At 33.6% G+C, this 25009-nt stretch overlaps 1 protein-coding gene and 1 long non-coding RNA gene across 12 annotated transcripts in view; one reads left to right on the top strand and one right to left on the bottom strand.

Moving 5' to 3' along the window:
• Positions 1–25009, top strand: part of LOC105226995 (titin) — a 358359-nt gene that overhangs the window by 44121 nt on the left and 289229 nt on the right. For all 11 annotated transcript variants that reach the window (XM_049458988.1, XM_049458990.1, XM_049458989.1 and 8 more), the window contains exons 9-10: positions 3881–4193; positions 6069–6605. In XM_049458988.1, coding sequence (XP_049314945.1) covers positions 3881–4193; positions 6069–6605 — 850 coding nt within the window. The remainder of the gene's footprint in view (positions 1–3880; positions 4194–6068; positions 6606–25009) is intronic.
• The window catches only part of LOC125778975 (uncharacterized), a 107190-nt gene that overhangs the window by 72367 nt on the left and 9814 nt on the right, over positions 1–25009 (bottom strand). The gene's annotated exons all lie outside the window — the stretch shown is intronic.

Genomic DNA, 25009 nt, shown 5'->3' with positions numbered 1-25009 from the left:
CATATTCTAAAATCAAAATTCATAGTAAGTCCTCAAAATTTTATTCAGACTCTTTAATCCATTTTTCGGAATAAACAACAGTCGAAGACGCGTCCAAGCAAAACAGCTGGGAGCCCGGGAAATTTCAATATTCGCAAAACTTTTTGTGCAAACCTCGTACAGTCAAAAAGGGACAAGAACTGTACTTCGCTAATGAATGAACGAAGTGAAATACCCATATATATATAGATATCTACATATGTAATTCCCAAAAAAAAATTAACAGAATCCCTGCAAGAACATCGATTATGCAAATTCACTCTACTTAGAGATCTTTATCTACTATAAATGGTTTTAGGGCACAGCCATTATAGATATATATATATATTTGGAATTTAAGGAGACTAAAACATCCGTAGATATTTTTTAATATAGGCGGTGTCGTTGGACACTGAGGTACTTAGAAAGTATAATAGAAATTTCGGCATATAAAATTCTCAATATTGAGTGTTTTTCAAGCCAAGGTTTTTGTTATACATATATATCGAAGGTTTTGGATGGTTTTTGGATATGGTATACTGTGGTCTAACTGATTTCATCATTATTATATGACGGCGACGTGTTCGCATAAGTAACTTGGAATGTTTGAAACCGCTACAGGGGAGAGGGACAAGCCTTGCAAGTAATACTTTCTATGACTGATAAAAATAAATCTGGTTTGTTGTACTGAGCACTAGAGGTCATTCAAACCAGGTAGGGTCATACGTAGTGCCTCAATATGTAAAGTTGGAAATTACTTCATCAGGCAAAGACTATGTCTGCTCTTTTAGAAAGTGATGTATTTAGAATGAAAAGGTCTGATTTTTATGAGATACTTTTCATTTAATAATGAAATATACAATTCGGGTTATAAAGTAGCCAGAAAATAAATATGTGGTAACCCTGAAAATAAACTTTAGCATTAATTTTCTTATGATCTGTTTAATTTGAAGAGCATATTGCAATAGCTCAGACATCATTTAAAGTTTCTTGAATTAATATTTTCAAAAAGTATCTTCAGCAGCCAATTTGTTTGCTTTTAAGTCCATATTGCAATATCGATGAGATCAATTACATTTATTTTAATATAATAAAAAAAAAACAGATGGCAGCCCTACTTAAATTACTTAAAATCAAAGTTTCTATAGAAGAAACTTTTATATGAGTTGCCGTATATTTAATAGCAACATAGCAATATTTAATGTAACTGTCAATTTGCTTGAATTAATATTTTTAAACAGGTGGCAACCTCGAAAAAACTTCAGCATTAATTTACATACGATCTGTTAAATTTGTAAACCATATTACAATAGCTCACAAACTTATGTATATTTATGTCTTTAACATAGTGAAAATCAGGTGCCAACTCCACTTAAAATTTTTCTTCCGTAATCCTTCTTAAGCAAGTTAAATTTTATATTTTTTCGAATGAAGATCACACACTTATGGTATTAATTTAATTTGGTAAAAATCAGGTGGCAACCCTGCTCAAATTTCTTTTCTGTAAACCTTCTTAAACACCTTAAATTTTATTTTATTTTTCAAATGAAGCTCACACACTTATGAGTATTAATTTAACATAGTAAAAATCAGGTGGCAACACTACACTTTTTCTTCTGTGATCCTTCTTAAACCACTTAAATTTTATTTTTTTTTTGAATTTTGATTAAAATTTATCGCATTAAAAAATCCAAAGTCTTTGTAATATACATATGTATTTGTTTCCTAGTGGGTCATTTTATTGCAATATGTTTGTATGTATGGCACGTGTACTCAGAAATATTATATATATTAATGATCAAGTCATATATAATATTGGTGGAAACCGCAATTAGATAACATTATGCAAACATGAACACATACACAGATATATACATATACATATATAGACTTAGATAAATACTATAGTTTTAGTGCGTCAGTAGCGATATTCTTGGTTGATCTCACTTGGCTAAAGTTTAGTGCAGCTGTTGGCAGAGCCCACCAAAGAACAACAACAATAAATATAAACTTAAAACGATTTTGGCTTTGAGCGATGCTAAGTAAATACATAAATATATATAATATATAAATATATGTATATGCAACTAAAGGAAAGCGCCGGAAAAAACGCACAGGAAAATTGCTTTCACCCAAAATTCGCTTTTACTAAAATACAAAAACAAACACACAAAAATAAAAAAAATAATATACTAAAAAAATATAAAAAGAAACGCAGAAGAAACGTCACATAATTTTAGCCATCCACGCGTCGCATCTACTCACGAACCAGCGGAAAAAAAAACACAAAACTCAAATAAAATAGCAACAAAAATGCCACCGCATTCACTACCAGCCAGGAATACGCGTTTAATAATAAATATTTTTGAAAAATTTAGAGCTCGCCGAGGAGCAGTCTGACAGACAGACACAATAGGCAAGTTAGTATATTTTAGTGCGCGATCCAGCGTGGTTCTTCAATTCGTAATTACGTACGGGAATAAATATTTACCGTTGTGTCGTGGCGTACGGCGTATAACCAGGCCGTAAGAAGGTTATAGGAAAACGAGCGGGAACGCGAGCGTGGCGAGGTTAAGCTTTAAAGAGTGCGGGTTTCATATAACTGCATTGCTTTCTTTCAAAAGAAAGGAGCTGCCGGTGAAAATTTGTGTTTCGAAAAATTAAAAAATAAAATACCTCAAAGAGCTTGAGAGCAGTGGCGCTGAAAACGCATGCAAAATAATAAATCTTCCGAATATTTAGTTAAAAATAGAAACGTTTTAATGCTCTTCAAAATATTTCGCACAATTGTCAGTTAAGGAAAGCACATTTGGCAAGTAAAATATTAACGAATAACACAAGCGAATAACGGAAGACGAGCTAAGAACGCTTGGAGCACACTTACGAAACGCGCTAACCGAAACGACTTTTGGAACGAAAAAAAATAACTGAAAAATATATAAAAAAGTTTAAAACAAAAAAAAAAATAAATATTATAATCGAAAATGTTCTCGCGATTTCGTAATTTATTTGCGAAAGCAAAAAGCGAAGATTCGCCCGAACCGGAAACGGAAACGGTAACTACGGAAAACGCAATCGCGCAGGCGAACGGCGGTGCCGAACAAACGAAAACTGAAAACAATTTTGAAGACAAACCTGAAAATGCAGAAAATACCGTTAGCGTGGGCGAAAAAATTTCCAAATCCGAGACCGAAGAGCAAGCTCCTGTGATCGAGCAAGTTGCAGCGGTCGAGCAAACAGGCGCGTTGGACGAAAAAGTAGAGTTCGCGCAATCTACCCAGCCAAATGGGCTTCACAGTAATGGCAACGTGGTACACGAATTAAGTACCGTAACACTTGAAAATAGCTCCACAACGGCAACGGAAGACACTTTGCACGCGTGTGACAACAAAAATGAAGCGGGAGAATCTATAAATACGACTGGAAGTGAAAAGACAGTGGCAGATGATGAAACGAGCGCCGATGAAGTAATGAACGCAAACGATAGGGACGAAAGAGTAGAGGATAACACAAATAAAGACGGGAATGGGGTAGACGCATTTGACAGCGTTGACAAGCAGCAAATTGAGGTCAACACTCAATCAGCTGAAGTTGTCGAAAAGCCAAATGAGACTGCAACTGCAGCTGATGCGAGTGTAAATGTGCTGAAGGTGGGGGAAATTAGCACAGTTTCAGAGGAGACTAATGAGTTAGGGCAGGTGCCAGATGATACTTCACTAATTAACGCTAATGAAAGCGAAAAGAATGGGTTTGAAGCACCAACTGTTATAGCAAATGGAGATATTTTAGTCGAAACTTTAGTAGAACCAACTTTGAACACGTCTAATGTGGTTGCTAATGAAAATGTTGAAATTGCTTCTAGCATTACAGTTGATGAACTTGCAACGGATGCCTCCAGTTCGGCCGGCGATACGCAAACACAGTCGTCGTCCAGTCCAGTTGGCACTGTCGATAGCGCCAGCACCGTTGATTCCAATACTATCGTTATAAAGCCGACGGGGAATAATGATATTGCTTGTGCAGCGATCTCGCATAAGTTGCAGGAGATCGCTGAGGTAGCCGAATCGCTGGATGCTGCAATACGCGACGTGCAACAGGATGCGGAAGCGTTGGAGGTGAATGCGACAAGCAGTGCTGAGAAGAAGCGCGAGGCTATGCGGAGTTACAGTAGTGAGGTGAGTTGAATGTAGTTCATATTTAATAATATTAAGTTGAAAAAAGTAGAATTTAAAAAAATTTTAGAAATAATACGGGATCGATGTATGTATTTGAAGAAGTTTTTCACCGACACTTCTGTGAAAATCGGTATAGTACCACTATTTGGAGGTTATTTTCGCCGTTACCATTCTTTCTTATGGATATTTGATCCCATTATATTTAATAAGTAACTATTACAGTGAAGTTTGATGCGACCTTAACCCCCGACACACTCTGTTTTTAAGTCGGATTCACCGAAACATGAGTTTTAGAAGACTATTATACGAGAATACAACTAATCATCTATCTGATCAGAATTAGATTGTCGAAAAAACGGTCCTTGGCCGTATTGATCCGCTAACATTCAAATTTTGTGAAATGCTTATTCGAGGCCCAAGCTTGACAGTTTTCTATCTATCATATTAATCGGGGAATAACATTTGAAGGTGCTTCAATAACCCGAAAACCGGTGACATATTTTCTCTACTTTAGGTCGCTTCAAGCACAAATACGGCAATGCTGGAGTTTGGATAAGCAAATAGGGATCAAAAGTGCAAATAAACAAGAGAATAACAGGTCCCCGTCCTACTACAGTAAAACACATTTTTTTGGCAAATTATTATTTTTTCAACAAAGTTCCCTTTAACGAAGTTTATAGTGACTCTCCAACTTTTCGATACTATTTTGGTAGTACGATTTGTGCTTTGCTTCAAAATAAGCCTCAGTTTCGGCGATCATTTTTTTGAGATCTAGAACAAGAAATGGTCGCTGGGGGTCTGATGATGGAGAATATGGTAAATACGAAGCAAGGTTTTTCGAAATAACCTAATTTGTCATTATCCCAAAATCCTTGTTCAAGCAATGCGTTTATCCAAAAAAAGACAAAGTTCTCTAAAGATTGCCAAAATCATGCCATGCATAAAAATTTAAAACAAATGAAGTCAAGTGAAGCCCAGAAAAATATTTAAAAATAATAATTAAAACTGAATATAGTATTCAGGATGAAATATTAAGCGAGAAAACAATCATATCTCATACCATCTGATCAAATTTGACCCGGACTGACAAAAAAATATATATTTTCACATATTTCAATAGAATTTTCAATTAAAATTGACTTAGAACACACCATTCAGGATAAAATATTATGCGAGAAAATATATATGTTTTTATACCATACGATCAAATTTGACCTGGACAGACAGAAGAAAATATTTTCATATTTTAACACAAACTTTTATTATTCCTTTCTTACTGGCTATACCGTACGGCTAAATAACCTTCAGTGCCCTCAGCGAATTTTGGTTTTTTCAGTTTCGGCTCAGCGTTAGAGCGCCATTCGCTAGATTGTAGTATGATGAATGTTCATATAGGGTTCTCAGCCCGTTGTCAAGTATTGCTTTTGCAATCTTTACTTTGCGTCGTTTTTGCAGAAGATTTCGGCCTTTTGACACTAATTGACCTATGAGAGATCAAACTTCACGCGAACATAAAAAAGAGAGTACTTGTCAATGTAAGGAAAAAGTTTTTATCGATTCGTTTTGTGCGAGCAGTTTATAAAGGGTCAAAGGGATCCAGGTCAAATTTGATCAGATGACATACTATGTAAGATTTAATGTTATATACTAAGCCTTCCTACATAGGAGATTTCGATAGTAACTAATCAAATAAGTTCATTAATGAGGGAAGTTATGGATAAATATATATAAAACCTTTGGTTTAAATTATGTGGGTCTCTAAAAACAATCACACGTCGTTTCCCAAATTATAAACTATTTAATATAAAACAATGATCCGAAAAGCATTTTCCAAAAGTCAACAAAAATAATAAAAATTATCCTATCTTTCACCAGGATTGGCACTCACGCTCCACCGAAGATGACTCCTTCGTTACCGCATCCGAGGGCAATTTCACGCCACACTCGCACTCGTCGTCATACCAAACGGCGTCCGGACGCACTTCCTCGTTCATTAGTTGCGATAAAAGCTCATTTGATGTGAGCGAAGCCGATGACTCCACCTTCGCATCGACATTTGAAATACCCGCGGACATTAATATGTCCTACGACGGTACCGAACATAGTTTTGTATCCGCACAACAGCAAGACTCCACACCCTCACCGCAACAACAAGAGCTACACCAACAACAAAACACAAATGATTCACCAAGTGATGGTGGCGACGACGGCGACGGCAGCAGCATCGCCGACATTGAGGAGCTGCACAGCCAAAGTGTGACACCGACACCGGGTGACGGCGATGTAGAGCACTATAACTACCAAAGTATACCCATCGAGTCGGAATCCGACTTGGAGTCAAGTTGTATAGCAGATTCGCCATCGCTGCAGGTGCTAACGGAGGAGGTGCCGGTCACATCGGTGACGCCGGAGGTGAGCACGTGTTCAAGTACTGAGCCACAGCAAATGCAAAAGCAAAAGCAACAGCTACAGCTACAGCAGCAACCGCAAACCAATTATAACAATAACAATAATAGCAATACTAACAACAACAACAACACTAGCAATACGAGTAACAATCAAAAACCGAATGCGGCCTGGCGTCGCAGCAAATATTATGAGAACATAACCAAGCAAACCATCAAGGGCTTTCTATAGGTGAAATGCGTGAGTGCGTGCGGGGGCGTTGGTGGCGTCCGCAAAGCGACAATGCCAACACCAACACCAACGCCAGCTGCCCACAAAATACTACAACAACGCTTTGCTTGCACACACACCTACACAAATATGCATATTACATGTGTGTATGTATGTCGAAATGTTTGACCACAATATCCGAGCATAATTTCGAAAATTTATTTGCTTTGGCTAAATTAGTTTGCTATTTATTTGCTGATAGGCAGCAACTAACCATGAACTTAACCGCACTTTATTGTTGCCTTGGCGCGCTCGAGCAGTCGGAAATGACTACTGAGTAAATAAGCTGTTGTTTGTATATACATATGTAGGTATTTTTTGTTTTTTGTTTTTGTATAATTTTTTTTACTTTTTTTTGAAAAGTAGCTTAATCATAAATTTTCGAAAATGACTGCGGCAAAATCATTGAAGAAATTTACATAAATATTTTTGTTTATGTGCATAAAATATATAAGTATGTTTGTAGAAAATTCATAATTTATTTATTTTGGAAATTTTAAGCAAATACACTGCAGATTTCAAGTGCCAAATACGTGTTTGGTTGGCTTTTGGCGTCATTTGGTAGGAGCAAAGCGCCATATAGCAACTGTACTGTGGGCAAAAAATAGTAAGACTTGAGCTCCGTTTGACTTCTGGCTATTATTCCGGAAATTAACTTTAAGAACTGTTTCGAGAATTGGAAAAACGTTAACACAAGTGTATTAGGATTAAAAAGGATTACTTTAAGTGGAATGATATATGTAGATTTTGAAGAATAAATTAAGAATTTTAAAATTATGAACAAAGTCTTACTATTTTTTGCCAAAAGTGGTCAGCCCATGCACACAAACAAAATATATGTATATAAATAAGAACAAAAACAAAAAAAAATACAAAAAATAATCAAAAAATACCTACAAACGCTTATGACCAAGAAATGCCTGCGAATGCAATTTTAATGCAACTAATTTCTGCTGATTACTTTACAGTTTAATTTGCTGATTACTTCGAATTTCGAATTTCACATTTACTAAATTAACCTTTTGATTCCTTATCTATACATTAATGCCGGAGAATTACAAAATTTAATTTAGCAAAAACAACAAATATGTATAAATGTTTTGACGTTACATAATCTAGTGATAATTATTTATATAACAATACTTCTAAAATAATTACTGCTATTTTAATTTATTATATTAACTAATTATTATATTAATTAATTATAATTACTTAAAATTATGACAACTACAACTACACATATTTATATAAAAATTTATTTGATAAAACTTAGTCAATTTTTATTTAAGAAATATGCTTACACAACAACATACATATTGTTATATAATAATAAAAATAAAATAATTGAAATAAACACTTTTAATTATGCATGAAACAAATACAAAATTATACTAAATAAATTGAGAAAATATGAAAATTTTAAAAATTTACTACCTATACTTTTGCCGCATTTACAATTATAATTTTATTTAACACATCTCTAAGCAATTTCAGCACATAAGCGTTTGGACTGCTTTATAACCGTATAGTGTCTGTTTTTGCTGTGTGCAATTTTAAGGTGACGAAATAACAACATTTCAGCAGTTAAAATGTAATAACAAATTATCAACATTTGGAATATTTTAATCGATTAATCGAATATTAATTCGATAATTTTCTACTGTCGCTATAAAAATATTTCATTGACGACAATTAAAATTTTATATGTATTTAATTTGAAGTATCAACTTTTAGAATATTTTAGACGATTAATAGAATATGAAATCGATTATTTTCGATAATTTCTTAATGTGATATCGGAAATATTCTGACATAATTTTTAAAGCTGTGCATTTAACGCAGTAAATTAACATTTTGAAGATTTTTGTCGGTTAATAGAACATGTAATCGATTATTTTCGATCATTCCATCATATCGATATTGGAAATATTCTGTTATCATTTTTAAAATTGTGCATTTAACATAATATATCAACATTTGAAAGATCTTAGAGCAGTAAGCGAAAATCCAATCGATTATTTTCGATAATTTTTTAAATTGATGTTAGAAATATTCTAATGACGACGTCTGAAATAATAGATTACATTAAAAAAGTACATTATTTGAAAAAGGAAGATCAATAACTTTCGATATTTTGTTAATATTGATTATTATTATCATTTTTTTAATGAAAGGCAATAGTTGAAAAATATATGGGCAAGTTCTGCATTTTCGATAACATGTTTCAAATTGAATTTATCCCGAATTCTATAATTTTCGATTATGTCGATAATTTAAGACGAAATTTAATGACGGTATTTAAAATTATAGAATCAAATTTAAAAAAAAAAGTTATTTGAAAACGAAAAATCGATAACTTTCGATATTTTGTCTATCGATGTATCAAGTTTATCGTACTTGAAAGTAATTATTTCATGTCTAACAGCACTATATATGCCGTGCAACTTTTCTAAAGGCACTGGAAGACAATGGTCTAAAATGAAATTCAGTTTTCTCTGATGCTTTCAAAGCTAATCAATTTCATATGAAAAACATATTTTAGTTGATATGGAATTTTTATGAAAAGAATTTTTTATAAACTTTTTGTACCAAAGATATTTGATACTAGAACTTAATTGGAAAATGGTCCAAGCAGCAATAGTAAAATGCTTAAACTTGACAAGCTAGATACCACTGTTCACTAGAAGGCGTCACTAGGGTAGTTGTTGACTTAGAACTTGTTGAATTTAATTCAATATTTAGTAATATTTTGCTAACCGAAATCAGGGTGGTTATGTAAAAAATGTATCGGAAAATTCTATATTCTACAGGAAAGTGTCATAAAACTTGGAGAATCTTCAACTCGTGGCAAGCGATTTCAATTAGAAACTTAAGGCACCAAATCAGATGGTCCTAAAGGTTTTTATGACTTACATAAGTTAATTTTAACACTTTATAAAAGTATCGACCCAAATAGGTTTAGAATAACTAATATTCCTGCTCAACGTTAATATGCAGCATCTAAAGCGTCTGGTTTTTTTATTAATAACCCAAAATTTACTTCACTTAGCGCCGTTTTCTCAATGTCTGGTTAGCAGTCATTTGTCAGTTAAGTTATGCTTAAAAAAAGGTTATTTACCGAAAAAAGGAGTTTTTGTTAAATTAACCAGAACTTAACTGAATTCTGACTGCTAGCTAGACATTGAGAAAATGGCTCTTAAGATTTTATGTTTCATACAACCTCTTGCTATTTTAGTTAAACACTTTTTACTGTGTATCTGCGCTTAATGTGTGCATGAGTTGAAGCTGCAAGTTACCACGATCACTTTTTTGCTTGCATACCTTTAGGCGTTTACTAAAGTGAGACTGACGATGTTTTTCCATGTTTCGATCGCTTTTGGGATGAACGCACAAATACTAATCTTCGGTGTTATATGTACGTTCACAGGTGCATATAAATTTTAGTAAGGTTAGTCAGGTCGTTTTGTGAATGAAGTCCTTTATTTTACGTTTAGAGAAAAAAACTGTTGAAAACATATACTAAATACGCGGGTATTTAAATGAAACTTCGATATATGAAATTCATTTTATTGCCTTACATACTGTGTTACCCGTCAATGCAATGATTTAAAGCTAAAAAGAGATCACACAGCCTTGAAAAATTCAGTTTAATAGTCTTTAATTTACAGCCTTTGTCTCAAAATTATTACTGAACTACCTGCGAAGCCTTCTTTTAGTCACCCTTTTCTCATCTTTCGTTGACGCTTCAAAGATCTGTTCTACGACTACATAAATATAATACTTTTATATTACCTAACTAAAAAAATTTTACTAGAATTATCAGTTAAGAGTTTATTCTTCGATGGTGACAATTAATTAAGGGGTTACATGGGTTTACGGGTTTCAAAAAATCGTTTTTTTACTGTCTTGTTAAAATCTACAACACCTTGAGAATATCGTCTTAAATTTTCAAATTGATGATACAATTCTTAAAGACATGGACGAAGGATTATGAAATTAGCTATAAATCTTCTGACCCTAGTTTTGATTTACTAGTTTGGTCTCAATCCTTCTGAAATTATCTTTAATATGCATTTTTCGAATACTTTCTATTTCATACCAAAAAATTTCAAAGTATATCAGCAAAAGTATATCATTTATTTAATTTTTTCCGAAAACAGTGGCAACACTTGTCGAAAAGGCTCAGACGTGAAATTTTCTTAAAAATGTTTAGATTGATATTTTATTCTAGTACTATGATAATCAAATGGATGGAAAAAAAGTAACAGGTGGCAACATTTAACTTTTATGTATGTACATATATATCTTATTGTTAATTTTTTTCGATAATTAAAAAAAAAATAAATTAAATAAGTGGCAACTCTTGCAGCTCTTCAAAAAAATATGTTTAACTCTGAGCTTTCTTAGACCTGTTTGCATTGAAGCTCATATTATGCAGAGTTTTAATTATGACTTCTTTTACTTGATATTTACTCACAGGTGGCAACGTTTAACTTTTTTGTTTACATTAGCCGAGCGTTATATGAAATATATATAACATTTCATAAAAAAAATACTGAAATCAGTTTAACATTAACAATGGCGGCACCATGTACTGACGACGTGACGGAAATTCGTTTCGTTACAAAATTTCGTTGCAGTCAATAATTTTTTTCCGATTTTAATCCCATGCTTCGGTACTTTAACATTGCCGTCTTTCTTAGTTTTATTTTAACACAATTTCAAGTCAACCTTTCTTAATATACACGCCTCCACTGTACTTCATATTACAAATGACGCGTCAATGTTGCTGCACAATGATCGCTTTCAATACGGTTACTGTTGTTATAAAACCTCAAAGCTGCGGCATATTCGAGCGCCATGCGCCTCATATTATTCTACATATTTATTGTTGTTTTTGTTGTGCTGCCGCGTTGCAACACATCGTGACTGTTGGATCGAAGCATAAAAGCATAAAATCCCAAGGAGTGATGACGACCGTCATTGTTGGCCAAAATAGCGGTGCAGCGGGTAAAGAGAGGATAATTTGAGTGCATTATGCACACATATGTATATACATACCTCTTTACATATATACTACTATATACTACCTATGCTGCTTTAACAGACATATTAATAAGTACAAAGAATCGCTTAAAAGTCACAACTAGAAGGCTAAGAAGGCATGCAAAAATATCACCTCACGAGTCCACCAATGGCCTAACCATGCACCACGCGTCGTCAGACGCGGTAACAACAAAAATCAGCCGATCATTAAAGGCTTAGAAATTCTGTTAACTGCACGTTTTGTTAACGCTTGGGAGCGGTGTGCGCGTGCTTATCATTTAGAGGGGCAGCCGTGGTGTGAAGAACAGGTCTAAGCGCTGGAAATTTGCATACAAAGAGAAGGCTCATATGAGTGGCACTTGAGTGATGGGTCAAGTGATGAACAGCAGCAAACGTGTCTTTTGCTGTTGTTGTTTTCCTTTTCCGCTTAATATTGTCTACATGTGTCCTTAGGTGTGAATGCATGCAAGAACATTATTTCGCTACTTAAGTATATATACATATATATATGTATGGATAAATGAATGCATATGTATAGGTCTTGCAAAAATCGTGAGTGACTCGTTTTTTATAAACTAGTCACTTTAAAATTTTTGGTTTAGCCGAACACAAATTCTCCAAGCTTCTAGGCTTCATCACATATTTACAGAGACATAAATATTATGAAAGCAATAATAACATATGAGAAATAATGATGAAAGTCAAGATTGTGTAGAGTGACAGCAAATTTTGAGTTAAATCGGGAAGAAGAAGCTAACACAGATACAGACACTAGTTTGACAATTCATTTCAAAATTTCGCTAAGATGACGTCAGTAAAGTCAGCAAACATTAGGTCCGATTAGATATGCAGGCTGCATTATGCAGCATACATTAGTCGACTTTGAGTCAAGAACGATTTTCATAAGCAAACATTTTCTATAGCAGATCTTCTAGAAAATTATCATAAATACATAGGTTACCTTTTATATTTCGGGATTAGAGAACAAAAACAAATTTTAATCATCGAAAGTCGCTTTATTGTTTTTCAAAATGTCCTCCGTTAAGATCTACTATATATACCATTGTCGAAGCTTTTTGCTTTTTGATTGAGGTATCTTCAAAGCATGTGTTCTGAACCTACCAATCCCCGCTCCAAGTGTCGAAAACCTTGACCTATTAGTTTCTTCAACGCACGGGATTAAAAAGACGGTCATTCGGAGCCAACAACTACTCTGAGGATAACTCATTATATCGATATTTTGTGTACTCAAAAATGCAGTGGTTTCAGTCGTAGTGTGACAGTTTGCATAGTCTTAGTGAAGGGTGCTCCATTTTTGGCGCTTGGTTTTCCTGATTTCTTAAAAGACAACTGGCAAACAGATGGTTGTATATCACTCAGATTTTACTGTTCTGCATTGTTTTAGAGATATGGTTGCGTTAGATCTAGTAATTCCAAAAAAATGCAACTATTTACTTGGGAGTGCTTCCTGCAAAACAATTTTTGTTGGATTCGGCTCACCTTGAAACAACAATGCAGTCGAATGATCTTTACATTCGGGCGCATATGCGTAAATCCACGTTTCATCATCTCTCATTTCATAGACGTGTTTCGAAGCACCGCTATTGTTTTTTTTAACACTTCTCTCCACCAATCGACACCAGCTTTTTTGAAGCAATCGACAAATTGTGTGGGATTCAACGTGAAAATATTTGTTACAGTCAAAGCTCCAAGCCATATTGAATATATACTGGTGCCACTAATGTCTATGGTTGCCTCTATCCCACGATAGACCACATGATAATCAACTTCAAAAGTTTCCGGAACAATAACTAATTTTGAACGACCTTCACGAAAACCGTTTGGAAGAATTTACCATACCATCGCTGAACACTGGCTCCTGATTTGTTTTGTCTTTATCGCCAAACCCTCAATTAAGTTCTCGACGGTCTGTTGCTGAGTTGATTCACGTCGAAAGTTATTAAAAATAATCGCTTTAAAATATTCGCGATTTAGATGTATATTTTAAGTTACTGTAGGCAGGACAAATAGCGGCCGTTTTCCAAAATATTCTGAGGCAAACTTTAAAATAAAGTTGTAAGTTGCCAGATTGCAACTCTAGGGTTGTCTAATTCCAAAATATAAAAGGCAACCTATGTAGATAGATTAATAACTGATTTTTGCATGAAAACTTAATAGTTTTTTAAACATAGCCTCATATTAAATTAAGTTTCAGTGTGAGGTATTCAGAGGCAAGAGCAAATTTTCGAGGTTTGGCGACTTATGGGTTAATATTAGATTCCTTTTTAAGCCAAACTGGACAATTTCCGAATTGCTCCGAAAATTCGAATTGGTGAATTTTGAATATGAGGAACCCGAATTCGACTAATATTTAGTACAGTTTTTATACAAAAACATCCAAAATTATTGAAAATGTTTAGAATCCATTATTTTTCTTACTTACGATCAAAATTTGTGAAAAGTAAGTTGAGTGAAAAAATCATCTAGAAATCATGTCTATAAAAATCCATACTTGTCATATCCTTACCATACTGATCATTATATTCGCTCGGCATTTGATTGATTTTGAAAAATTAAATAGAAAATGCAAATACCGGCTGAAAATGCACCGGCTTTTGAGTACAAAAACATTACTGCAAACAACAACACCCAAAGCGCAATCAAACTGAACGCCATCGATGTAAACAGTAACAAATCAAAGCAACAACACAACGATCACTTGTTACTTTTCAAAAGCAAATGCAAAAACAAAATATGCAAAGAAAAATACAACAACAAATACTATAAAAGTGAGCGCCTGCAATTAGCGGAGCACAATAGCAAGCGAGAGAGAGCCAGCAATGAAAAGATCGCAAACATATAATTTGATCAATGAACGCCGACGTCAAAGTCAACGACGGCGATCTGCATGAGGCAGCGGCACCAACACAGGTATGTCAGCTGCCGGCCACAGTGGAGCAAATTGTTTTGCAAAGTGCGTTGGGTGGTGCGCGCTGCGATTAACAGCGATCACTGATCAACGCGATCGGCGCGGCGCGTCGTGCCAAAGTCAACAAAAGTGGTTTTGCCTTTTGAGCTTTTCGCTGCTGAAGTCAACGCGCCGCAGCTACCGCAGTTGACTTGGACAGATCCATCGAGTTTCGTTGGGGGGCTAAGCGTGTACGTATGTATGTTTGGCGCTGCGAACTGGTTGGTGGGTTGGTTCAGTGATCGTGCCGCGACGTAACGCACATCAGTCTCGTCAGTGAAGCGCGTGTGTGCAGTACGCGAGTGTGCTTTCGTGCGCCGGCTAACGAATAACAGTGTTTTTGTTTTGCGCTAACACAATTAGTTAGAACATACATATGTGTAAACAGTGAATTTATATTTTTGTTTAATTTTTTATGAATGCGGTAAATTTTCCTATTTGATTTATGGATCGATCGTGCTAAAATAATATGAAAAAATATATTTTATGAAGAAAATGGGAAAAACTGGGAGAAAGAATAATGTGCAAAAAAATATTTCAACGAGAAAATGATTTTTCATCAAAACTCGCAGTGCAAAAAAAGCAAAATAATAATGATAAATTTAATAGAAATCATAAATAACTGACATTAAGCATATAAATCGCGAATAAAACAATTTTAACAAAACGTTTCATATTAATTTAAATAAGCAAATTTAAAAAATTTGAAAATAAAAATATTAAGTATTTATAAAAATATATTAATATTACAATATTAAGCATAAAAATATATTGACAATTCGTTAAAATCAAAAAATAAATTATATATATGAATTCCTTATATTTGATTTTTTTTAAATTCTACAGAAAAAATAATTTTTAAAAACTTTTGGATGTTAAAAAATATATGTTTACTTAAATTTTTGACCAAAAATTTATTTTTATTTAAAAATTGTGTTTTGAAAATTTTACTACTAGCAAAAAATCTTAAAAGTAAATTTATTAATTAATTTTAATAAATTAAAATATTTAATTATTGAATTTAATTTAATTTAATTATATATTAGGCAGCTAAAAAAAGAATAAACTAAATATATTTTTTTTTAATTTAAATTAATTACATTTAATTAATAATTAAACTGTTAGTTAATAAATTAAATTTAATTAATCTACTATTTTTTACATTTTCAATTTATTGGCATTATTAATATTTTAAATTAATTTTTTTAAGTACGAATAGTTTTTTGAGTTAAAAAATTTAAGCAAACAAATTTTTTAATATTAAAAAATGGTCGAGCTTTTTTTTTAGCAACTTTTAACAGCAATTAATTCGTATTTAAAAATTGTGTTTTGAAACTTTATAACAAAAAACCGTAAAAGTAAATAACTAAATTAATTTTAACAAATAATAAATCAAAAAAATAAATTTACTTATTAATTATTAAATTAATTAAATTATTTATAAAGCAGTTAAAGAAAAATTAATTTGAATTTAATAGTTTTTAAATTTTAAATTAATTAAATTTAATATTTTTTTAGTAATAAATTAATTAAATTTAATTAATCAATTACCAAATAAAAAATTAATTTATATTTAAAAAATATATGTGCATATATATTTTTATAAAAAATAATTCCTACTAAAAAATTTTTATTGGTAATAAATTATAAAAATATATATTTTTGGCAAAATTATTGGCAATATATAAAAAAGAGTTAATTAATAAAAAATATATTCTATTAAAAAAAAATATTTTTATAAAATTAATACCTGCTTAAAAGGTTTACAAAAAATTTTTATTGTTAGCAAACTATAAAAAATTTATTTTTTAAGAAACTATTAAAAAAATATATAAATAAGTAATAATAATAATAAATTAAAAAAGCTTAATAAATCAAAAAATTATTTAATTTTATTATTGTTAATAAATTATAAAAATTTTATAAATAAAAAAAATTATACTACATTTACATATACTTTTTTTATGTTGGTATTATTAAAAATATATTTTGATAAAAATTAATTCTTGCCATAAAAATAAAAAAAATTTACTATTGTTAATAAATTATAAAAATTAAATATTTTCTTAAGAATTAATTTTTATAAAAAAAGTATATTGAAAAAGCTTTTGTTCAGACAATATGTATATATGATTTTAAATATTTTTTTATTCAAAATTGAAAATAAAAAATAAATATAAATCAATATTGTTCCCTGAAAATAATAAAAAATATAAAAATAAACCTTTTAATATATATAAACATTTAAAATAACAATGTCTATATCCAAAAAGACAAAATATTTCAACTGTTCGCACTTTAAATGCAAATATTTACTTCAAGTCCAATATCGAAGTGCAAAGGCGACTAATGAAATTCGCACCAGACACACAAACACACATAAACACAGAGCCGAACTCACGCACGCTCCCCTTAAAGCAGCGGCTCAGCGGCTCAGCGGCAAAATCGACTCGTAGACGAACAGTTAATTGTGTTTCTGAGCTATCAAATTTACATATCTGCGCCTAAACACACACACGTACATACACGTCTAAAAACTTTGTTGCTTTTTATGTTTTTTGTTTACGAGTATTACATACGAGTACACGTTTGTACGATCGCTTAATAGAATCTTTTCGAACTGGCTGCCAAGTCGATCTTGCCGCTCAATTAGCAACTGATTGCTATTGAAATAATATTTTCAATGTCAGGCTTATAATAATTCCAAATCGTTTTACACGCAACAATTGCGAGTTGTTTGGTGTAATATTTGCACATCGCATTGTTGTTGGTGTTAAAATGTTATTGTGTTATTCAGCTTTGTTGTAGTTGAAGTGTGTGCTTGAGTAGTTTGTTGTTGGTTTTCCACTTGTCGTGTGTTCTTACTCACTGGGATGCACAAGGTAATCATTGCGGATCTACGAGTATGTATGTTTGTGGTTGTATGTATGTATGCACTTAACGGTATACGCGTGGGCTGTTGCAGAACTGACAGTTCTTTAAATGAACTATGAAGTGATTAATGAGCATATGCAAAATTGCGATGAAAAATTACAAAAAAAAAAACAACAAAAAAAAATCACAATATAATGAGGAATACAATAAAATTGAGACATCTTCCCTCGTGTTGGCATTCAAGTCTGCTAAATTGAGAAGCATGTTGTCATTTTTATTGTGATTTTTGTGTCTCGAGAGGATTTGTAAGTTTTTATATGAGCTTATTACACTATTGAGGGCAAAAAATAGTAAGACTTTGTGCATCGGGCTGTAAGGCCACAGCATTGTAGTTAACTTCACTTTTTCCTTCAATGCTAGCTAACTGTTTGATTTGAGCTCCATTCTCATCAAAATACGTTAAAAGTGAAAACAACATCAAAGTCATCAAATTGTATACAATATAAGATAGTATACATGGGATATAGAGCCCTCATTAATATTGTATAACCATTTGATTAAGTTTATCTGATTTATACATATAAATTGCTTGTTCGATTCGTCACTTTTTAAGGTTTAACGAGCCGTAGAAAAATTGTATTTATTTGTAAATTCCTGAAGCACATTAGAGTTAACAACTCATCAGCTCTTTTGAACTTTTTTCAATGGCTAATCGCTCTAGCTTTTTGTCAAATTCTCACCTAAAAGCAGAAGAGGAGAGAAAAATGTGAGCTTGGAATGGGTTAACTGTCTTTAGAAGCCTTTCTTCTTTATTAAGAAAGCATTTAATAAATTTTATAAACTTTTATTGTTAGTCAGATCGAGAGGACTGCAGGAAATGTCTAGCGCAAGACACCAGGAATCAATGGAGCATTTCTTGTGCACTTGTCCCGCATTGGCAAGACTACGCTGTAAGCATCTGGGGTCCCAAATGTATGATACACTGAAAGAGGTATCGATAGTGAGTCTGACATAGTCTGTTGAAATTCGCGTCAAGCGCTGGCATTCTAAAAAATGACTACTACTCCTCATGGATCTAGTAACTGAACTCCATTTGATATCGTAAAGGACCAGAACTGGTCTATGCGCGGCGCATTGACTTATCAGACTAACCTAATCTTTAGGTATAATTCTATTTTGGGTGATGCTGAGTTTCTTATATTTGGAAATTAATTTACAATTTCTAATATGTTTGAGGGCACGGAGGTGATATAGTTATGTATATGCGAAAGTTTTCATGTTGACCATCTGAACCATTGCATATCTGTCACATATTGTATATATGTAGATGGATCGATAAACTTATATTTCCTTCAGGTTTAATCACAAGCCTTACTCGGATATATTTTAAAACTTCTTGTTATGAGACTAGCATACGAACCAGTCAAACATTGCAATCTTATTTGGCATAAAGCATATTAACCAAAATATGTTGAGTTCATCCATAAAAGATCTTGAGATCCACTGCTCTAATCTCCCTCCGTCTTTCATGAAGATCGGTTCAGTAGTTCTCGAGAAATCTTGACAAACGACTTCAACCGAGAAAAACGCGTTTAAAGACGGCGCACTTAGCCTAGCTAGCCTCGAGCGCTCAAGTTCTCTAGACTGTATCTCCGAAACTATTACTCGGATCAACTTGAAAAATTTGGACAATATTCTAGAGATGTTGTGGAGTTTAATAAAACAATAAGAAAAAAATCGGTTTTTTAGCTCGTAAACCCAAGTAATTTGATCATATGTACCATGCATAGTGTTTCTATAAGAACTAAATTTCTGAGCATATTTCTGCTACAGAAATATTCTCAACTCATTTCCTAACATGATGCAATATTTACTAGCCGTTCCATTAGACATAATAAATATACAGGTATTTACCTGCCATTCAATTTAATGAGACAGCTGCCTTATAGAGATTGCTATGGGAATGTATAAATCAAACAAATATCTTCTGTCACAACAGCAAAATTAATAATTAAGCAAATTAGGTAAAATCAAGCGACTTTTATGGTGAAAACTGAAATTGTAATGAAATAAAGCAATTAATTCCGACAAGCGACAAGACAAAACTATAAATCAGAAATTTATGTAAAAACGATTAACAACAATATTTTCCGTAGATAAATATAGGGATGTGTGTATGAAATTATGAATATATATGTATGTATGAATGTATGCTAAATACATTAGTATGAGTGCATGAGTGTATGAATTTGAAGAAACAGCGATGCAACTGACCAAAACTAAGCCAAATAAGCAGAGTATAACCGAAATTCATTTGTAAATATACAAACATTTGAGTAACGACATAAATTTCGTTGCAGAACATTTGCACAACCGAGCCAAAAACAACAAATTAACGCCTAAAATTGTCAAATTTTGTATTTTTCTGCTTAAAAGAAATTTATGGCACACAAATATAAGAACATAACCGCACTTTCATAGCTATACAGACAGCGATCAGTCATACTTTTGTATACGTGTATGCATGCAGTTTGCTTTTATAAAGTCCTAAGAGAAATCTGTGCTTCAAAGCAACGAAAAAAGAAACCAAATCATGAAAAGGAAAACAATGAATCGATTGATCTGCACATTGGCACACTGAACTCATATTGCGTTTGGTAAAAATAAACGCACCAATTAGAAAATAAAATCGAAAATAACAAAAAATTGCGTATTTGCGCAGATTACGCAGCAAACAACAACAAAAACCACAGCAAGCAATAAACAAGAAAAAATAATCTAATTGACCCGAAAAATAAACGAATTGAACTGAAGCAAGCAAGTCAACTACATGGGCCTCAAGTGGGCTGAAGACTTCAGTGAGCTTATCTATGTACATACATATTTACATACATCCATTAATATGTAAAATGTATGTATGTACACAATTGGTCAATTGTCGAAAGCGCGGCATCTAACTAGCGCCGCCGGCGTTGATCACTGATCAGTGCGCGAACGTGCCCAAGTGCTACGAAAACTTACAAAATCAAACCTAAATACATACCGACATATACATACATATACATCTATATATATACGTTAAATCTGTGTACATACTTATCCACGAGCAACAGATTTGCATGCTGATTAATCGAGGCAAGCGCTGGCCGATGCTCAAGTGTTAAGGAAATTATATTTGTTTAGGTAAACATAGTATTTACTTACAATTTTCCCTTCAGTGGAACGTGCTGGTTCGGAATATAAGCGAAACTAGTAAATTTGGAAGCTTAAGTGCTCCGACTTTTCTAAAAAACAATAAAAAATGAAATGCAATTCTATCAAAAACATCTCTCCTTGGCTTCCTGAGTTGCGCACTAAAAGAAAAGTTAAAGTGATGTCTTCGGCAACCATCGTGAGGAAATACAAACTTTCATGCATCTTAGATTTTATACCAATGAGTTTTCCAGCCCCGAAATACTTTTTGGGATGGCCTTCAGCTCCTTCAGCGAATTTTGTTTTACCTCTTCGATCGACTCAAAACGGGTCTCACGGAATGGCAATTTAAGATTGGGAAACAAGAAAAAATCGCGCGCAGCTAAGTCTGGTGAATACGGTGGTTGATCGATGATATTCTTTGCGTGTTTGGCTTCACATTCGGTCACAATAGTGGCTCGATGCGATGGTGCATTATCATCGTGTAAAACCCACGAATTGCTTTTCCCCAATTCCTGCTAATTTTGATAGATATTCTCACACAAACGCCTCAATGCGGCCAAATAGAACTCCGTATGGACTGTTTGTTCCTCCGGAACAAATTCATGATGAACCAAGCCCAGAATATCGAAAAAATGAACATCACATTGATTTTGATCGGCTTTGGAGTGGTTTTTATGGTTTCGGCTCGTTTATTCACTCCATTCCGATGATTGTTGACTTGTTTGCATGTCAAACTAACAAACCATGTTTCATCGGCAGTTTTAATGCTCTTCATGAATGTGGAATCTGAATTCGCACGATCAACCAAGTCTAAAGAGACTTTACAGCGTTGAGCAAGAATGCTTTTCATACTCAAAATATCTACCAAAATCAACGAACGGACTCACGAGAGATGTCGAGCTCTCTTGGCTGCCGATTTTTAAGTACCATATCCTTCACTTTTTATAAATATTCATCAGTTGAAAGGATCGAAGGTCGTCCAGAACGAGGCATGTCTTCAATGATCTCTCGATTGTCTTTAAAGGCTTTGTACCACTCATTGGCTTGTGGTAGATATTGAGGAGCAGTAGCGTTTTAATATAGGCAAGGCTCATGAGATAATCAAACCCTGAAAAAGATTAAAACCTGCTTCCCTTTGCCCTTAGTAATCATTCGGCCCGTTGAGGTAACAGAGCTCACATTTTCTAAAACTATACGGAGACTAAAGGCTTTCGTTAAAGGAACCAAAATCTTACGGTTACTAATACCGATTTCTAAATCGTACTCACTGAAGCATAACTCAGAAAATACTCGAATCAGTGCTTGAAAAATCATTGGGTAGTACGAAATTTATAAAATGGGTTTCATTTCTTTCGAGTAATTTAAAGAACAAATGGGCACTTGAAGGACCAAATTTGTTCTTCTCGTAATTTTAATAATTTTCATTTCAATTTTAAAGCAAAAGAAAATTTCCTAATCCCTTAGTGCTACATGTTACTATGTATGAAAAATTTGCGACATTCCACTGATCCATATTCTCTAAACGTTTGCCACTTAGATGTCGGCGCTGTGTCTGGCTGATCTTACGATTGCCCAATTTCTATTACAAATAATCTGTAGAACATGACTAAGAAATCACACAAAAACCTAAATACTTGAAACATATAAACAAAAAGCGAAATAACGTAAGACAGCAGAACGAAACGCTAAAACATTAGACAGTTTTCAATTTTTTTTTTTAGTTTAGAGGGATGATGCTGAAATTGCTTTAGTCGATTTTAGCTAATGCGAATTAATGACCAAAGGAAATGGCCGATACATGAATTTCACAAATTTGCCTGTTTTTATTTAATGCTCACATATGTACATATATTTGTCTTGAAATACTTATGTGAGAAGAGTAAATTGTGACCAAAATTTGCGAAACGCGGGAGAGGAAAGAGATTTTAGCAAAAAATAGATCTTGATTTTTGAGATTTTGGATTATATATTGTGTACAAAAGTATGTACGAGTATATACAAAAATAATATCATTGCGGAAGAGAGTTTGCTTGAGTAGACTGAAGTGAAGTGGTGAAGACCATAGTCAATGAAATTCTTAAGTCTCAACCCAGCTACTTTTGCTATTCCAAGGCGGTTCAGATATCATTAGACCTTTCAAACTTAGACTTGAAATTATACTGATTTAGTAATCTACTAATATTTTTAATATATCTAGCTATCAAACTTAATAAATTGTTTTCTGGTATCGAAAGCCGGAGTGCGGAACTTTAATCCGCTAAACCGAACCTACCGCCAACTCAAGACTGCCCCACGGAACCGCTGGTTACTTCGAGGGAGGGTCATGACATTTAAGTCTGCTCTATTGTGCGCACTGACAAACGCCTTATCTGTTAGAAGAGTCTCAGTTTTGTCATTATTAAAGCTGACGTTTCGCTAACAGCTTTTCATTTCTCAGTCGACTGACATACTGTTAAAACTACCACCGACTGCGATTTTTAGTTTTTTCAAATACAAGGAATAATTCATATTCAGAGTCTTCTAAATACTCTGTACATGTCGGACAGTTCTAAAGGTAGCTTCTAAAGCACCCATTCCCAATAAGTGTTTGAGTCAGATAGAAATCCAGGTCCTCATGTCGTCTGACTGTCCACAAATAGCTTTCCGGTATAAGTCTGTGGATACAGCGTCTTTTGAATAAGGATTGGTGCTCTTGTTCCTTTCTTCCGTCTTTGCCGATACTGTTTTAGGCGCTGATAGCTAATATTATCGCTCGATGTCAATGGGCGGCATACTGGCTAATACCTTAGCAGCATCGCTTGATCTCCTTCGGGTTGCAGAAAGCCTCCGTAGAGCTTCAATTAGTCTTGTATATGACTTTATGTCCAGCGCCTGTATCCATATTAGTGCTGTATAGAATATTACGCAACTCATTACTTTTGCAACCTCCACTGGTCATCATTCTCGAAAGAGCTTTATAAAGTTTGTTCCTTAAATTTTAAATTGGACTCCAATGTTTCTCCCAGATACTACAGCTGTAGCTGTGAAGTAATTTCACTTCTTCTATGGTGAGTTCTTTCACCTTCCTGGTACTTACGAACAACATTTCTGTTTTGTGCTCAGCCAGTTCCAGGATCACAGAAGAGAACCATTGGCGTAGACCATTTAAGCTCTCATTGCATTTATTTCTTAGGTCGACTAATTGTTTATCCACTGCTATCGTCATGAGATTGTCCGTATATACTTTTAGTTTCACGTCGGTTGGTTGTTGTCTTTTTAGCACTCCGTCATACATGAGGTTCCATAATAGAGATGGAGTCGCTCTGGATGTCTTTGTCCGTATAAAAAATCAGCCTTCTATTATTAAAATATTTCGTTATAAAGTTTTGTGTTATCAGGGGTGCGTATTTCCTACAGAGCTTTGATTCTGTGTTCCCGTTATTCCGTGTTGAGCCCTTTCTTGACATCTAGAGTAATCAGCGCACGGACCTTTCTTTTGCCACTTTTCCATCTACTGGCACTTACTGCACATTTCGCAGTATCGACGACTCGTAGAGCGTCAAAAAGCCGATTTGTCTCTCTGATTATCCGCGGGCTTCCTGGATTGCTAACTCCAAGCGGAGTTCATCATTGTGTCCAGCATACATAGAGGCCGGTACAAGGAAGGTTTCTCAGGTGGTTTTTCGGGTTCGGGAGGAGAACCAGACTCGGTATTTTCAACGTGTCAGGACACACCTCTTCCTTTATACAAACGTTGTACATTTTTGTGAACAGTTGACGTTGAGCTTATAGCTTCCTGCTATAGTTAGTCTGTCTCTATATTTTTTGGACCAATATATCAAAGCGACGGAATTTTTTGCGCCAAAATTAAACTATTTTATCCAAGAAAAGTGTATCCACTATAATAACTAACGGTATACTATATTTCCCATAATCTGCAACAGACATACTTTTGGCTTCGTATTGATCCAATTTTACCTACATTTCTCTAGACCACTTGCTAGTTTTACGAGCATATGCTGTAAATATTTGCATCCATGTACATACATACATATATGAGTACGTGTATGGTATTGAC

Source organism: Bactrocera dorsalis, chromosome 5 (genome assembly GCF_023373825.1).
Source record: "Bactrocera dorsalis isolate Fly_Bdor chromosome 5, ASM2337382v1, whole genome shotgun sequence".
Taxonomy (NCBI): Eukaryota; Metazoa; Arthropoda; class Insecta; order Diptera; family Tephritidae; genus Bactrocera; species Bactrocera dorsalis.
This window is presented reverse-complemented; position numbering and strand designations above follow the sequence as displayed.